Source organism: Panulirus ornatus, chromosome 31 (assembly GCF_036320965.1).
Source record: "Panulirus ornatus isolate Po-2019 chromosome 31, ASM3632096v1, whole genome shotgun sequence".
Lineage (NCBI taxonomy): Eukaryota > Metazoa > Arthropoda > Malacostraca > Decapoda > Palinuridae > Panulirus > Panulirus ornatus.
The window spans coordinates 16,600,001-16,620,000 of NC_092254.1; the positions used below are offsets into that span (position 1 = coordinate 16,600,001).

Here is a 20,000-nt window from a genome sequence, read left to right on the forward strand (position 1 = left end):
CAAATATTCGCCTTTGCCTCCACAATATAATGATCAGACATCCCTCCAGTTCCACTTCTCAGCACATTAAGATCCAAAAGTCTCTCTTTCGAGCACCGATCAATTAACACGTAATCCAATAACGCCCTTTGGCCATCTCTCCTACTTACATATGTATACTTACGTATATCTCTTTTTAAACTAGGTATTCCCAATCACCAGTCCAGCACATAAATCTAAGAGCTCTTTACCATATCCATTTACACCGCTAAACACCCCATGTATACCAATTATTCCCTCAACTGCCACATTACTCACCTTTGCATTCAAATCACACATCACTACAAGCCGGTCTAGTGCATCAAAACCACTAACACACTCATTCAGCTGCTCCCAAAACACTTGCCTCTCATGATCTTTCTTCTCATGCCCAGGTGCATATGCACCAATAATCACCCATCTCTCTCCATCAACTTTCAGTTTTACCCATATCAATCTACAATTTACTTCTTACACTCTATCCCATACTCCCACCACTCCTGTTTCAGGAGTAGTGCTACTCCTTCCCTTGCTCTTGTCCTCTCACTAACCCCTCACTTTACTCCCAAGACATTCCCAAACCACTCTTCCCCTTCACCCTTGAGCTTCGTTTCACTCAGAGCCAAAACATCCAGGTTCCTTTCCTCAAACATACTATCTATCTCTCCTTTTTTCTCAACTTGGTTACATCCACAAACATTTAGACACCCCAATCTGAGCCTTCGAGGAGGATGAGCACTCCCCGCGTGACTCCTTCTGTTTCCCCTTTTAGAAAGTTATAATACAAGGAGTGGAGGGTTTCTAGCCCCCGGTCCCGTCCCCTTTAATCGCCTTAAACGACACGTGAGGAAATGCGTGGAAAGTATTCTTTCTCCCCTATATATATATATATATATATATATATATATATATATATATATATATATATATATATATATATATATATATATATATATATATATATATATATATATATACATCCACCCTCCTGCGCACAACTCTATCCATAGCCCACGCCTCGCAACCATTCAACATTGTTGAAACCACTATTCCTTCAAACATACCCATTTTTGCTTTCCGAGATAATGTTCTCGACTTCCAAACTTTCTTCAAGGCTCCCAGAATTTTCACCCCCTCCCCCACCCTATGACTAACTTCCGCTTCCATGGTTCCATCCGCTGCCAGATCCACTCCCAGATATCTAAAACACTTTAATTCCTCCAGTTTTTCTCCATTCAAACTTACCTCCCAATTGACTTCACCCTCAACCCTACTGTACCTAATAACCTTGCTCTTATTCACATTTGCTCTTAACTTTCTTCTTTCACACACTTTACCAAACTCAGTCACCAGCTTCTGCAGTTTCTCACTTGAATCAGCCATCAGCGCTGTATCATCAGCGAACAACAACTGACTCACTTCCCAAGCTCTCTCATCGTCCCACACCATATATTCTTAATACATTCCACAGAGCATCTCTATCAACTCTATCATATGCCTTCTCCAGATCCATAAATGCTACATACAAATCCATTTGCTTTTCTAAGTATTTCTCACATACATTCTTCAAAGCAAATACCTGATCCACACATCCCCTACCACTTCTGAAACCACATTGCTCTTCCCCATTCTGATACTATGTACATACCTTCACCCTCTCAATCAATATCCTCTCATACAATTTCCCAGAAATACTCAACAAACTTATACCTCGGTAATTTGAGCACTCACTTTTATCCCTTTTGCCTTTGTACAATGGCACTATGCAAACACCCCAGACGCTTGACATACCCTGCTTTAATCCATTGACAGCAAGTCGACCCCGGTATACCACATCGTTCCAATTCACTCTATTCCTTGCACGCCTTTCATCCTCCTGCATGTTCAGGCCCCGATCACTCAAAATCTTTTTCACTCCATCATTCCACCTCCAATTTGGTCTCCCACTTCTCCTCGTTCGCTCCACCTCTGACATATATATAATCTTTGTCAATCTTTCCTCACTCATTCTCTCCATGTGATCAAGCCTTTTCAAAACACCCTCTTCTGCTCTCTCAACCACACTCTTTTTATTACCACACATCTCTCTTACCCTTTCATTACTTACTCAATCAAACCACCTACACCACATATTGTCCTCAAACATCTCATTTCCAACACATCCACCCTCCTTCTCACAACTCTATCTATAGCACATGCCTCGCAACCGTATACCATTGGCGGAACCAATATTAGTTCAAACATACCAATTTTCAATTGTCGAGATAAGGTTTTCGCCTTCCACACATTTTTCAAGGCTCACAGAACTTTTGCCCCCTCCCCGACCTTATGACTTACATCCACTTCCATGGTTCCATCCGCTGCCAAATCCACTCCCAGATACCTAAAACACTTCACTTCCTTTAGTTTTTCTCCGTTCAAACGTACCTCCCAATTGACTTTTCCCTCCACCCTACTATATATAATAAACTTGCTCTTATTCACATTTACTCTCAGCTTTCTTCTTTCACACACTTTACCAAACTCATTCACCAGTTTCTGCAGTTTCTTACCCGAATCAGCCACCAGCGATGATTCATCAGCGAACAACATCTGACTCACTTCCCAAGCTCTCTCGTCCACAGCAGACTGCATACTTGCCCCTCTTTCTAAAACTCTTGCGGTCACCTCCCTAACAACCCACTCCATAAACAAATTAGACAACCATGGAGACATCACACACCCCTGTCGCAAACCAACATTCACTGAGAACCAATCACTTCCCTCTCTTCGTACTCGTACACCTGCCTTACATTCTCGATAAAAACTTTTCACTGCTTCTAACAACTTACCTCCCACAATATATATTCTTAATACCTTCCACAGAGCACCTCTATCAACTCTATCATATGACTTCAGATCCATAAATCCTACATACAGATCCATTTGCTTTTCTAAGTATTTCTTACATACATTCTTCAAAGCAAACACCTGATCCACACATCCTCTACCACTTCTAAAACCAAACTGCTCTTCCCCAGTCTGATACTCTGTACTTGCTTTCACCCTCTCAATCAACACCCTCCCATATAATTTCCTAGGAATTCTCAACAAATTTATACCTCTGCAATTTGAGCATTCACCTTTATTCCCTTTCCCTTTGTGCAATGGCACTATGCAGGCATTCCGACAATCCTCAAGCACCTCACCGTGAATCATACATGCATTAGATATCCTTACCAACCAGTCAACAATACAGTCACCCCCTTTTTTAATAAATTCCGCTGCAATACCATCCAAACCTGCTGCCTTGCCGGCTTTCATCTTCCGCAAAGCTTTCACTACCTCTTCTCTGTTTACCAAATCATTTTCCCTAACCCTCTCACTTTGCACACCACTTCGACCAAAACACCCTGTATCTGCCACTCTATCATCAAACACATTCAGCAAACCTTCAAAATACTCACTCCATCTACTTCTCACATCACCACTACTTGTTATCACCTCCCCATTTGCGCCCTTCACTGAAGTTCCCATTTGCTCCCTTGTCTTACGCACTTTATTTACCTCCTTCCAGAACATCTTTTTATTCTCCCTAAAATTTAATGATACTCTCTCACCCCAACTCTCATTTGCCCTCTTTTTCACCTCTTGCACCTTTCTCTTGACCTAATGTCTCTTTCTTTTATACATCTCCCACTCAATTGCATTTTTTTTCCCTGCAAAAATCGTCTAAATGCCTCTCTCCTCTCTTTCACTAATTATCTTACTTCTTCATCCCACCACTCACTACCCTTTCTAATCAACCCACCTCCCACTCTTCTCATGCCACAAGCATCTTTTGCGCAATCCATCGCTGATTCCCTAAATACATCCCATTCCTCCCCCACTCCCCTTACTTCCATTGTTCTCACCTTTTCCATTCTGTACTCAGTCTCTCCTGGTACTTCCTCACACAAGTCTCCTTCCCAAGCTCACTTACTCTCACCACCCTCTTCACCCCAACGTTCACTCTTCTTTTCGGAAAACCCATACAAATCTTCACCTTAGCCTCCACAAGATGATGATCAGACATCCCTCCAGTTGCACCTCTCAGCACATTAACATCCAACAAGTCTCTCTTTCGCGCGCCTGTCAATTAACACGTAATCCAATAACGCTCTCTGGCCATCTCTCCTACTTACATACGCATATTTATGTATATCTCGCTTTTTAAACCAGGTATTCCCAATCACCAGTCCTTTTTCAGCACATAAATCTACAAGCTCTTCACCATTTCCATTTACAACACTGAACACCCCATGTATACCAACTATTCCCTCAACTGCCACATTACTTACCTTTGAATTCAAATCACCCATCACTATAACCCGGTCTCGTGCATCAAAACCACTAACACACTCATTCAGCTGCTCCCAAAACACTTGCCTCTCATGATCTTTCTTCTCATGCCCAGGTGCATATGCACCAATAATCACCCATCTCTCTCCATCAACTTTCAGTTTTACCCATATTAATCGAGAATTTACTTTCTTACATTCTATCACATACTCCCACAACTCCTGTTTGAGGAGTACTGCTACTCCTTCCCTTGCTCTTGTCCTCTCACTAACCCCTGACTTTACTCCCAAGACATTCCCAAACCACTCTTCCCCTTTACCCTTGAGCTTCGTTTCACTCAGAGCCAAAACATCCAGGTTCCTTTCCTCAAACATACTACCTATCTCTCCTTTTTTCACATCTTGGTGACATCCACACACATTTAGACACCCCAGTCTGAGCCTTCGAGGAGGATGAGCACTCCCCGCGTGACTCCTTCTTCTGTTTCCCATTTTAGAAAGTTAAAGAAAGATACAAGGAGGGGGGGATTTCTGGCCCACCGCTCCCGTCCCCTCTAGTCGCCTTCTACGACATGCGAGGAATGCGTGGGAAGTATTCTTTCACCCCTATCCCCAGGGATGATATACATATACATATACATACACATACATACGCACATACACACACACACACACACACACACACACACACACACACACACACACACATTTACATATATATACATATGGAAAATGTAAGAAATAATTTAGAAAACTGAAGGATCTAGCTTGAAATGAAATGAAAAAATGAATGTCACATAATGGTTCAACCTCTGGCTATGGAAAAGGGAAATGTATAATTTATTTACACAAACGTCAATAGTAGTTCCCATCAATTTAATATATATATATATATATATATATATATATATATATATATATATATATATATATATATATATATATATATATATATATATATATATATATGTATATATATATATATATATTTATTTTTATACCTCGTCGCTGTCTCCCGCGGTTGCGAGGTAGCGCAAGGAAACAGACGAAAGAAATGGCCCAACCCCCCCCCCCATACACATGTACATACACACGTCCACACACGCAAATATACATACCTACACAGCTTTCCATGGTTTACCCCGGACGCTTCACATGCCCTGATTCAATCCACTGACAGCACGTCAACCCCTGTATACCACATCGCTCCAATTCACTCTATTCCTTGCCCTCCTTTCACCCTCCTGCATGTTCAGGCCCCGATCACACAAAATCCTTTTCACTCCATCTTTCCACCTCCAATTTGGTCTCTCTCTTCTCCTCGTTCCCTCCACCTCCGACACATATATCCTCTTGGTCAATCTTTCCTCACTCATTCTCTACATGTGCCCAAACCATTTCAAAACACCCTCTTCTGCTCTCTCAACCACGCTCTTTCTACTTCCACACATCTCTCTTACCCTTACGTTACTTACTCGATCAAACCACCTCACACCACACATTGTCCTCAAACATCTCATTTCCAGCACATCCATCCTCCTGCGCACAACTCTATCCATAGCCCACGCCTCGCAACCATACAACATTGTTGGAACCACTATTCCTTCAAACATACCCATTTTTGCTTTCCGAGATAATGTTCTCGACTTCCACACATTTTTCAAGGCTCCCAAAATTTTCGCCCCCTCCCCCACCCTATGGTCCACTTCCGCTTCCATGGTTCCATCCGCTGACAGATCCACTCCCAGATATCTAAAACACTTCACTTCCTCCAGTTTTTCTCCATTTAAACTCACCTCCCAATTGACTTGACCCTCAACCCTACTGTACCTAATAACCTTGCTCTTATTCACATTTACTCTTAACTTTCTTCTTCCACACACTTTACCAAACTCAGTCACCAGCTTCTGCAGTTTCTCACATGAATCCGCCACCAGCGCTGTATCATCAGCGAACAACAACTGACTCACTTCCCAAGCTCTCTCATCCCCAACAGAGTTCATACTTGCCCCTCTTTCCAAGACTCTTGCATTTACCTCCCTAACAACCCCATCCATAAACAAATTAAACAACCATGGAGACATCACACACCCCTGCCGCAAACCTACATTCACTGAGAACCAATCACTTTCCTCTCTTCCTACACGTACACATGCCTTACATCCTCGATAAAAACTTTTCACTGCTTCTAACAACTTGCCTCCCACACCATATATTCTTAATACCTTCCACAGAGCATCTCTATATATATATATACATATATATATATATATATATATATATATATATATATATATATATATATATATACATATATATATATATATTAAATTGATGGGAACTACTATTGACGGAAGTGGATCATAGGGTGGGGGAGGGGGCGAAAATCCTGGGGGCCTTGAAGAATGTGTGGAAGTCGAGAACATTATCTCGGAAAGCAAAAATGGGTATGTTTGAAGGAATAGTGGTTCCAACAATGTTGTATGGTTGCGAGGCGTGGGCTATGGATAGAGTTGTGCGCAGGAGGATGGATGTGCTGGAAATGAGATGTTTGAGGACAATGTGTGGTGTGAGGTGGTTTGATCGAGTGAGTAACGTAAGGGTAAGAGAGATGTGTGGAAATAAAAAGAGCGTGGTTGAGAGAGCAGAAGAGGGTGTTTTGAAGTGGTTTGGGTACATGGAGAGGATGAGTGAGGAAAGATTGACCAAGAGGATATATGTGTCGGAGGTGGAGGGAACAAGGAAAAGAGGGAGACCAAATTGGAGGTGGAAAGATGGAGTGAAAAAGATTTTGTGTGATCGGGGCCTGAACATGCAGGAGGGTGAAAGGAGGGCAAGGAATAGAGTGAATTGGAGCGATGTGGTATACCGGGGTTGACGTGCTGTCAGTGGATTGAAGCAGGGCATGTGAAGCGTCTGGGGTAAACCATGGAAAGCTGTGTAGGTATGTATATTTGCGTGTGTGGACGTATGTATATACATGTGTATGGGGGTGGGTTGGGCCATTTCTTTCGTCTGTTTCCTTGCGCTACCTCGCAAACGCGGGAGACAGCGACAAAGTATAATAAAGAAAATAAAAATATATATATATATATATATATATATATATATATATATATATATATATATATATATATATATATATATATATATACATATATATATTTATATATATGTATATATATATATATATATATATATATATATATATATATATATATATATATATATATATATATATATATATATATATATATATATATATATATATATATATATATATATATATATATATATATATATATATATATACATATATATATATATATATATATATATATATATATATATATATATATATATATATATATATATATATATATATTCCTAAACTTATGCATATTTGGGTTATATGTAGCAAGTCTGGTATGTTTAGTAGGTAGCCCACTTGACTATCATGGTGAATGCCTTCAAGAGCCGTCATGTTTTCTCTAGCTCACTGTTACTGTTGCTTCTTAATGTTTGGTGTTTGTTTGCAGTGTTCACAGGTGTTTACCTGACCTGTGCCGCACTCACAATTTGCGTCTAACTGTTTCCAATCCGGTCAATCAGCTTCTCATTCCCAGTGTAGAGTGTCACATTGAAAGAGGAACTTACCGATGATCAACACCTCCCACTTCTCGCCTTCCTTCCTCTGACCATCAGTCAGGCTGACGGCACACGAGTAGAAGCCTCCTAGGTCATACCTCAACTGCGTCAGCTCCAGTTGTCCGTCATCCCGGGACATGTTCACCGCACCTTCCAGCAAGCCTTCAGCTGTAAATACAAGTGACTATGATCAACAAATGTAGCACGGGAGAATGATTGCGAGGGACTAGTGCAGCAGGGCGGGTGACTGTAATACTAGGATGTGATAGTGGTGGGTAACTTTGATGGACAGATGCGGCAGTGATGAGTGACTATAATGGACAAATGTAGAAGATGTGGGTAATTCTACTGGAGAGATGCAGTACTGACGGACATGTATGGGTGGACAAATGAGCCCCAACTCTCCCTTTAACAGTCGGGCCAGTGTGTCGTCCATAGCGGCAGAGGTGAGATGGTATTTTTGTGGCGGTATCGGGATTTGAAAACTTAATGAATTGTTTACACCTGATGAGGGAGATTGTTCCCACGAAACATGTTGTGCCGCATGTATAGACAAATTACGCGTTAAATATAACTATATGAAACCCTACTGAACTACGATTTCAACCCATAACTGTCATCAAAAAATGTTGTGATCAACATATTAAGGGGTGACTGTGTTGTTGGCTGGTTGGTTAGGGTATTCATTGTATGTATGGTTCATGATGAACTGCCTGAGGATTGGCGGAATACATGCATAGTGCCATTGTACAAAGGCAAAGGGGATAAAGGTGAGTGTTAAAATTACAGAGGCATAAGTTTGTTGAGTATCCCTGGGAAATCATATGGAAAGGTATTGATTGAAAGGATGAAGGCATGTACAAAGCATCAGATTGGGGAAGAGCAGTGTGGTTTCAGAAGTGGTAGAGGATATGTGGATCAGGTGTTTGCTTAGAAGAGTGTATGCGAGAAATACTTAGAAAAACAAATGGATTTGTATGTAGCATTTATTGATCTGGAGAAGACATATGATAGGGTTGATATAGATGCTTTGAGGAAGGTTTTAAGTAGCAGTTAAATGCTTTTGCCATGACTGTAAGGCATCTGTACGAGTAGGAAGAGAGGAAAGTAATTGGTTTCCAGAGAATGTCAGTTTGCAGCAGGGGTGTGTGATGTCTCCATGGTTATTTAATTTGTTTATGGATGGGGTGGTTAGGAAGGTAAATGCAAGAGATTTGGAGAGAGGGGCTAGTATGCAGTCTGTTGGGGATGAGAGAGCTTGGGAAGTGAGTCAGTTGTTGTTCGCCTATGATACGGCTCTAGTGTGAAAAGCTACAGAGGTTGGTGAATAAGTTTGGAAAAATGTGTGAAAGGAGAAAGTTAAAAGTAAATGTGAATAAGAGCACGTTATTAATATCATTAGGGCTGAGGGACACGTCAATTGGGATGTAAGTTTGAATGGAGAAAAACTGGAGGAAGTGAAGTGTTATAGATATCTGGGAGTGGACTTAGCAGCGGAAGGAACTATAGAAGTGGAAGTGAGTCACAGGGTGGGGGAGGGACGAAGGTTCTAAGAGCGTTGAAGAATGTTTAGAATGCGAGAACGTTATCTCGGAGAGCAAAAACGGGTATGTTTCAAGGAATATTGGTTCCAACAATGTTACACGGTTGCGAGGCGTGGGCTATAGAGAGGATTGTAGGGAGGAGGGTGAATGCCTAGAAAATGAAAGTTTTCAGGACAATATGTGGTGTGAAGTGATTAGATAGAGTAAGAAATGAAAACGTAAAAGAGATGTGTAGAAATAAAAGGAGTGTGGTTTAGAGTGTAGAAGAGGGTGCGTTGAAATGGTTTGGACACATGGAGAGAATGAGTGAGGAAAGAATGACAAAGAGGATATATGTGTCAGAGGTGGAAGGAAAAAGAAGAGGAAGACCAAAGTGGAGGTGGAAGGATAGAGTGAAAATGATTTTGAGCAACTGGCAAGAACATACAGGAGGGTGAAAGGTGTTCAAGGAATAGAGTGAATTGGAACGATGTGGTATATCGGGGTCGACTATCTGTCAATGGACTGAACCAGGGCATGTGAAGCGTCTGGGGTAAACCATAGAAAGCTTTGTGTGGTTTCGGTGCATTACACATTACAGCTAGAGGCTGAGTGTGAACGAATGTGGCGTTTTTGTCTGTATTACTTTCGTTGTTTCGCTGACGCAAGGGTTAGCTTCAGTGAGGAAACGCTAAGAAAATAAAGAAAAACGCCATGTTTGTTCACACTGAGTCTCTAGCTGTCATGCACCGAAACCACAGCTTTCTATCCTCATCCATTCCCTATAGATCTTTCCATGGTTTACCCCAGACGTTTCACATGTCCTGGTTCAGTCCATTGACAGAACGTCGACCCCGATATACCACATCGTTCCAATTCACTCTATTTCTTGAACGCCTTTCACCCTCCTGTATGTTCTTGTCCCAATCGCTCAAAATCTTTTTCACTCTAGCCTTCCGCCTCCACTTTCGTCTCCCTCATCTTCTTCCCTCCACCTTGCCGGCTTTCATTTTCCGCAAAGCTTTTACTACCTCTTCTCTGTTTACCAAATCATTCTCCCTAACTCCTTCCTCATCACAAAAGTGATCGGTGGTCAGCCAGCCAGGCTGTTGCTGTGGAAATGGTAAGGAAACTGGCTCGTGGTGACCTTCTTGTTAAAGTTATCAAATCAAGTCGCGAGACTTACTTAAGCTGAGAAAGTTTCATTCATTACGATGTTGTGGCTTCCATTCCGGTGACCATGAAGTCATGCAGAGGAGTAATCTTGTGTCCTGATGTCATGGGCATGATTGAGGACGACATAGTGAAGGAACTTACACACGAGGAAGTGATCGCTGCTCGACTTATCACAACACTTATTGAGGGCCAGCCACGTACAACCCACCCGATCACTCTAACTTTCGGAAAATCAAAATTGCCAAAGGATATTGCCGTAGGTTAGGTTAAGGTAGCTATGAAAACCTTACATACCGAACATCTTGCCATGTTATATATGGCAAGGGTTTGGTCATGGTAAAAAATATTGTACTCTTTCATCTCGATGTGGAAAGTGTGGCAGCGAGGACCAGGTTGCTGACAATTGTACAGCCAAGGTGGTACTGTGCGTTAACTGTGGGGGAGAGGCAACCACCCAAGCTCGTACCGAGAATGTCCTCGGTACAAGTTTGAGAAGGAAGTCTGGACAGTTAAGGCAAAGGAGAACATTTCATATGGTGAAGCAAGGAAGAGGGTGAAGGAGACTCACCAGACTCTCAAACCCAATGAGTCCTATGCTATGGCACTGAAATATAAGCTGGTCATGGTCACAATTGCCACGGGAACTACTGAACCAACCACGACTCACCACTCCAGGCGAACCCATAACGAATCAGACAGACACTGACACTGAGTCTGACGATAATACCCACAAAGACTCGTACTCAAGAGCCACCTGCTCTGTTTGCCCCAACAATGTGAGAGGACAAGATGAAGTGACAAAAGAAACTAAGTCGCAGGTCGTCGTTCCTATGGCTCCAGTGAGGAGGTCTTCCTCCATCATGAAGTCTTCCTTGGTGGAATCATTGGACGACAATACCGTGCCCACTATCAGGTGTCGACCCCGCTCCCCTGAGGACTTGCCCAACTGACCGGCTGAAGAATCTTTAACCAACGCGTTCAATATCATTCAGTGTAACTGTAGAGGTCTTAGGAATAAGCAAGCACAACTGTCACTGTTGCTTGCATTATATAGGGGCCAGACGTTATTTGCCTACAAGAGACCAATCCGAACAGCACAGTCGAAGATTGTGATGTTTTAGATACGTATCACCCGTATAGAAGATCATGGAGTAGCCATTTATGTACACCAAAGCTTACCCCACACAGGAGTGACTTTAGATTCTACTCTAGAAGCTGTCGCATGTAGAGTCAAATCTAACAACACGTACCTGGCCATTTGTTCCATTTACTGTCCCGGTTCCAATGCACTTGATGATGATGAGTTCACTTTGCTCTTTAGTCAATTTCCCCATACAAAACTAATTCTTGGAGACTTCATCGCTCATCATCATCATCATCATCATCATCATCATCATCATCATCATCATCATGTGGGGAAGTATTGGGGCAGACTCTCGCGAGAAACAAATGGCAAATCATATCATTAATTGTAATCTCGCTCTTGTGAACGATGATAGTGGACAGAAAACATCTCAGCTATCGACCTATCTTTATCATCCCCAGATATACCAAATGACATCACTTGTGATTACTCCTTGGTAATTGGCCACTTCCCAAGCTGTCGTATTTATACATGCGACGATATTATCAAACCGTCTCCGTTTAGATTCAATTATAAGAAAGCAGACTGGGGTCACTCTCAAGAGAAGCCGTCCTAGCTATATCCGGAGATGACATTGACACAAAGGTCAATAAAGTCGACACAGAGCCTCCGATAACAACAACTTCATTACATATGAACAAGCAAGGACTCAGGCAAGAAGAACAATACGACAAACCAAAAGAGACTCCTGGCGTGGCTATGTTTCAACTGTAAATAAGGACACACCCAGCAGTCAGGTCTGGTCCACAATAAGGACACACCCAGCAGTCAGGTCTGGTCCACAATAAGGACACACCAGCAGTCAGGTCTGGTCCACAATAAGGACACACCCAACAGTCAGGTTTGGTCCACAATAAGGACACACCCAACAGTCAGGTTTGGTCCACAATAAGGACACACCCAACAGTCAGGTCTGGTCCACAATAAGGACACACCCAGCAGTCAGGTCTGGTCCACAATAAGGACACACCAGCAGTCAGGTCTGGTCCACAATAAGGACACACCCAACAGTCAGGTCTGGTCCACAATAAGGACACACCCAACAGTCAGGTCTGGTCCACAATAAGGACACACCCAGCAGTCAGGTCTGGTCCACAATAAGGACACACCCAACAGTCAGGTCTGGTCCACAATAAGGACACACCAGCAGTCAGGTCTGGTCCACAATACAAGCAACCTTCCATACCCCATCTTACCACACAAGACGGCACAATAGACGACCCAGTTGTCATAGGTAATGTTATCGCCAGGAGATTCTCAGACATATGAAGAGCAGCCAATTACGATCGACGGTTTTTACACCACAAACGTCAGGCCGAGTAGACACTGGTTGGCTTGACCACAGAAGATGAAAATGTACTATACAATAATACCTTTACCCTTAAAGAATTACTTCTTGCCCTGAAATCCTGTAAAGGTTCCAGCCCAAGACCCAGCGGGATAACGTACGAGATGATCCAGCATCTTAGTCAGGCCAACCTGACTAAGATGTTAGCATTGTACAATGATGAGATTTGGACGTCTCGAATGTTTTCAAACTCATGACACTTTTTGCACATCATCCCCAACACATAATGTTCTGGACGCCTTACGAACATCAGTTCGTGTCGACCTATTGCATTGACGGGCTGCATTGGCAAGGTCATGGAAAGAATGGTTGATAAAAGGCTGATTTTTTATTAGAATCGCTAAACTTATTAAAAGATCAACAGTGTGCATTCTGTAAACACAGAAGCACAAAATTGATCATCTAATGAGTTTAGAACATAGCATTTTAGACACTTTTATATTTTCTAATTGCATTTTTTTTTTTTTTTAGATTTAGAAAAAGCCTTTGACATGATTCGGCCAAAACGGAATCTTAGGCAAACTTTATGCTACTGGTTCTGAGAGGTTCTTTACCTATTTCTTTTTTTTGAAAATTTTCTACACGACAGAACTTTCGCTGTCAAGCTTGCTGCGTCTAACGTAATTTCGGTCATATTTGTCCAAGGAAACGGGGCGCCGCAAGGCAGCGTTCTGAACCCAACATTATTTCATATTGTGATTAATGATATTAAGTCTCCAGCTTCCGTCCCTCGAGATCTTAAATACTCACTTTATGTTGATGACTGTTGCATTATGGCACATCCTCGCCTAATGCACAATTTTCGGCTGAGCGGGTTCAAGTTAACACTTGAGTCCGTTCAACGTTGTGTGGCGCTACAGTAGAGAGGGAAGTTGTCACCAGCTCAAAGTGTCGAGGTTTGTTTTTACTAGTAGAAATAAAATCCTGAACTTCCAGCTAAAATTAGACAACTAGATTTCCTTATTGATATGACGTAAGGTTTCTGGGGCTAAAATTTGACCGAAGATAGAATTGGAAAAAGCATATCGATTATTTGATTATGAATTGTGATAAAAGTGTAATATTCTTATGTATCTCTCAGGTTCACTTTAGGGAGCCGACAGGAAATCGTTATTAGTGTTGTACAAGGTCATTATTAGTGTTGTACAAAGTCATTATTAGTGTTGTACAAGGTCATTATTAGTGTTGTACAAGGTCATTATTAGTGATGTACAAGGTCATTATTAGTGTTGTACAAGGTCATTATTAGTGTTGTACAAGGTCATTATTAGTGATGTACAAGGTCATTATTAGTGTTGTACAAGGTCATTATTAGTGTTGTACAAGGTCATTATTAGTGACGTACAAGGTCATTGTTAGTGATGTACAAGGTCATTATTAGTGTTGTACAAGGTCATTATTAGTGTTGTACAAGGTCATTATTAGTATTGTACAAGGGGGGAAGAGACTGAGAAAGAGATAGGAGGACAGCGTGAAAGAGGCAGGAGGGTGAGGGACATGCATGGGATAGAATGAACTGAAGCCATATGATACACAGGGGGCGACGTGCTGTCAATTAGTGATGTACAAGGTCATTATTAGTGTTGTACAAGGTCATTATTAGTGATGTACAAGGTCATTATTAGTGTTGTACAAGGTCATTATTAGTGATGTACAAGGTCATTATTAGTGTTGTACAAGGTCATTATTAGTGTTGTACAAGGTCATTATCAGTGTTGTACAAGGTCATTATTAGTGTTGTACAAGGTCATTATTAGAAGTAAACTGGACCATGGCTCTCAGGTGTATGCTTCAGGGAGCCACTATACCATGACAAGGTTGGATGTGCTACAGATTGTGTCTTGGAGCTCTGTCATGTACCAGAGTTCCGTGATTGCAAGTTGAGGCAAATGTGCCTCCTTTCCGGCTGCGTCGAGACGAATGAACGTTAAAGTGTGGTATTGTGATGACCAGGAGAAGACACACTGCTGCCTGGCACAACAATATGAACACTTCGTCGAGAATACATTTCCTCAGTGAGAATTCTTTGGTCTGAAAGTGCAAAAAAGTTGACACGCTGGTCAGAAATAAACTACCCTCCCGGGTAACAGCCAAAAATAAAAACTAAGACCAAGTGGCTCCCTGTGGCGAAAAGGAAGGCGCCGGAGAGTGAGGTACACCAGCGATTCCGTCATGAATCATTTATCATACGTCCACTTCTACACAGATGGCTCCAAGCCAGGTGAGTGTGTGGGTACAAGTGTGTGGTCGAATGAATGTTCTCTTCGGTACAGACTACTGAACCATACAACTGTTGTTTGCGAGGAATTATTTGCCATTGATAAGACCATAGATTATATGATGAAATCAATTCATATTAAATCGGTCATTTTTACCGATTCATTGTCAACTCTTAAAGCTATAAACTCTGGTTATACCGAGTCAAATAAAGTTCATGGCAATATTATTACTAAAATTAATTCATGTAATAAAGATATCATCTTGATCTGGGTGCCTGGCGGGTCATTGCAATATATACGGCAACAATGAGCAGGCAGACCGGTTAGCTAAGTCGACCTCAGAACTCGAGGAGGTGGTTCCGATCCCCCGGCAGCTGGGCTCCTGCCTTTCCTTGGGAAAAAATTCTATGTTTCTTTTGTAGCAGAGACAGTGGACCAGCCTGACCATCACAAGATGATACAAACCACAAGTACTGGCGGACACCTACAACATTGACCTACAACCTTACATCACATACAACACCCACCTACAGCTATACATCACACACAACACCCACCTACAACCATACATCACATAAAGCACTCACCTACAACATTACATCACATACACCATCCACCTACAACCTTACATCATATACAGCACCCACCTACAACCTTACATCACATACACCACCCACCTACAACCTTACATCACATACACCATCAACCTACAACCTTACATCATATACAGCACCCACCTACAACCTTACATCACATACAACACCCACCTGCAACCATACATCACATACAGCATCCACCTACAACCTTACATCACATACACCACCCACCTACAACCTTACACCACATACAGCACTCACTTACAACCTTACATCACATACACCACCCACCTACAACCTTACACCACATACACCAAACACATCCAACCTTACATCACATACAGCACTCACCTACAACCTTACATCACATACACCATCCACTCACAACCTTACATCACATACAACACCCTCCTACAACCTTACATCACATACAACACTCACCTACAACCTTACATCACATACACCACCCACCTACAACCTTACATCACATACAGCACCCACCTACAACCTTACATCACATACAACAACCACCTACAACCTTACATCACATACAACACCCACTTACAACCTTACATCACATACAACACCCACCTGCAACCTTACATCACATACAGCACCCACCTACAACCTTACATCACATACAGCACCCACTTACAACCTTACATCACATACAGCACCCACCTACAACCTTACATCACATACAACACCCACCTGCAGCCTTACATCACATACAACACCTACCTACAACCTTACATCACATACACCACCCATCTACAACCTTACACCACATACACCAAACACATCCAACCTTACATCACATACAGCACCCACTTACAACCTTACATCACATACAACACCCACCTACAACCTTACATCAACAGAAATTTCCCATCAAGATATGAAACATGCCAGACTAGCTGAACAATAGCCCATCCTTGGTGATGATGTCAACAAATTAATCATCTATCTCAAGGATTCGGAAATGATCAAGATGACGTAAGGGTGTTCGTTGGTTCGACTCTGTGTTCGACTCTGTGCCGGACTGGCTTCGGGATGTGGCTGCTCTCGCTCTGGCCTGGTTGTGTGGTGGGCGAAGCCATTGGCTCATTATGCTGCTGCTGGCCAGGATCAGGGATGGTTAAGCTTGGAGCTGGTTCCGTCATGGTGTTCAGCTGACGAGTTGCCGGTGTTATTATGTCGTGTATATATGTGGTTCATGTGATGGTGAAGGACCTGTTATGGTGTTCAGCTGACGAGTTGCCGGTGTTATTATGTCGTGTATATATGTGGTTCATGTGATGGTGAAGCACTATCTCTAATCTGTTCTATCTTATCTCACTCCTCCTGGCAGCTGCACTGGTGCGTGTTGCGCCCACTAGCTCCTGTTTGCTGCCACCTTGACACAATACCCACTTACCTACTTTTCTTACAATATCTGTATTATTTTTTTCATCATTCCCGTATAGATCCAGATAGAACTTATAGGTATTGATGTAATTATTATGTAGGGACTTTACAGAGTCAGAAATCAAACAGAGTTGCAGGCCTAATGACCTTACTTATAGGTCATTGGTAGTTAAACTAACCAAACAAACAAACTGGTATCTAATGAGAGGTATACAGACCTGTTGAGTCAAGACTAGGGAACCACTCGTAGGTGCCGACTCGCTCATCGCCATCCCAGAGATACCAAGATACCTTATTCAGGTCTTCCCCTTCGCTCAGCTCGTATGGGCATATGAGGCGGCTGTGTACGTCACTAGATACGTAGGATATGTAGCTCTGGTTGTTGGCCAGATGCACAGGACCAACCTTCAAACCTGCCACCACACCTGGACACACACAAAAACATATTCCTTAACATGGGATGTCATGCATATGTTACACGTGTTACATTGTGTATAATATATCTTTAAAGCGTGACCAACTCTGTGGTCATAAGAAGGATAACCGAATAAAGATTTTGACAGAGAATACATAATTTTGCACAATGGTTCAAAAAGGCGAAAAATCGCGACAGTAGATGATAAAAATATATGTATAAAGGACTTGGGGGCTATGGCAAGTATATCTATATATATATATATATTTATATATATACACACACACACACACACACACACACACATATATATATATATATATATATATATATATATATATATATATATATATATATATATATATATATATATATATATATATATATATATACATATATATATTTGTTTTTTTTTTTTGCTTTGTCGCTGTCTCCCGCGTTTGCGAGGTAGCGCAAGGAAACAGACGAAAGAAATGGCCCAACCCACCCACATACACAATGTATACACACACACGTCCATACACGCAAATATACATACCTACACAGCTTTCCATGGTTCACCCCAGACGCTTCACATGCACTGATTCAATCCACTGACAGCACGTCATCCCCGGTATACCACATCGATCCAATTCACTCTATTTCTTGCCCTCCTTTCACCCTCCTGCATGTTCAGGCCCCGATCACACAAAATCTTTTTCACTCCATCTTTCCACCTCCAATTTGGTCTCCCACTTCTCCTCGTTCCCTCCACCTCCGACACATATATCCTCTTGGTCAATCTTTCCTCACTCATTCTCTCCATGTGCCCAGGCCATTTCAAAGCACCCTCTTCTGCTCTCTCAACCACGCTCTTTTTAATTCCACACATCTCTCTTACCCTTACGTTACTTACTCAATCAAACCACCTCACACCACACATTGTCCTCAAACATCTCATTTCCAGCATATCCATCCTCCTGCGCACAACTCTATCCATAGCCCACGCCTTGCAACCATACAACATTGTTGGAACCACTATTCCTTCAAACATACCCATTTTTGCTTTCCGAGATAATGTTCTCGACTTCCACACATTCTTCAAGGCTCCCAGGATTTTCGCCCCCTTCCCCCACCCTATGATCTACTTCCGCTTCCATGGTTCCATCCGCTGCCAGATCCACTCCCAGATATCTAAAACACTTTACTTCCTCCAGTTTTTCTCCATTCAAACTTACCTCCCACTTGACTTGACCCTCAACCCTACTGTACCTAATTACCTTGCTCTTATTCACATTTACTCTTAACTTTCTTCTTTCACACACTTTACCAAACTCAGTCACCAGCTTCTGCAGTTTCTCACATGAATCAGCCACCAGCGCTGTATCATCAGCGAACAACAACTGACTCACTTCCCAAGCTCTCTCATCCCCAACAGACTTCATACTTGCCCCTCTTTCCAAAACTCTTGCATTTACCTCCCTAACAACCCCATCCATAAATAAATTAAACAACCATGGAGACATCACACACCCCTGCCGCAAACCTACATTCACTGAGAACCAATCACTTTCCTCTCTTCCTACACGTGCACATGCCTTACATCCTCGATAAAAAACTTTTCACTGCTTCGAACAACTTGCCTCCCACACCATATATTCTTAATATCTTCCACAGAGCATCTCTATCAACTCTATCATATGCCTTCTCCAGATCCATAAATGCTACATACAAATCCATTTGCTTTTCTAAGTATTTCTAACATACATTCTTCAAAGCAAACACCTGATCCACACATCCTCTACCACTTCTGAAACCACACTGCTCCTCCCCAATCTGATGCTCTGTAAATGCCTTCACCCTCTCAATCAATACCCTCCCATATAATTTACCAGGAATACTCAACAAACTTATACCTCTGTAATTTGAGCACTCACTCTTATCCCCTTTGCCTTTGTACAATGGCACTATGCACGCATTTCTGCCAATCCTCAGGCACCTCACCATGAGTCATACATACATTAAATAACCTTACCAACCAGTCAATAATACAGTCACCCCCTTTTTTAATAAATTCCACTGCAATACCATCCAAACCTGCTGCCTTGCCGGCTTTCATCTTCCGCAAAGCTTTTACTACCTCTTCACTGTTTACCAAATCATTTTCCCTAACCCTCTCACTTTGCACACCACCTCGACCAAAACACC

The 20,000-nt window shown here is 42.1% G+C and overlaps 1 protein-coding gene across 1 annotated transcript in view; it reads right to left on the reverse strand.

Annotated features, from left to right (window-relative positions):
* LOC139758843 (uncharacterized) overlaps positions 1-20,000 on the reverse strand; it is a 130,508-nt gene that overhangs the window by 73,648 nt on the left and 36,860 nt on the right. The window contains exons 2-3 of the mRNA XM_071680697.1: positions 17,617-17,823; positions 7,995-8,153 (exon numbers count right to left, since the gene is read on the reverse strand). Coding sequence (XP_071536798.1) covers positions 7,995-8,153; positions 17,617-17,823 — 366 coding nt within the window. The remainder of the gene's footprint in view (positions 1-7,994; positions 8,154-17,616; positions 17,824-20,000) is intronic.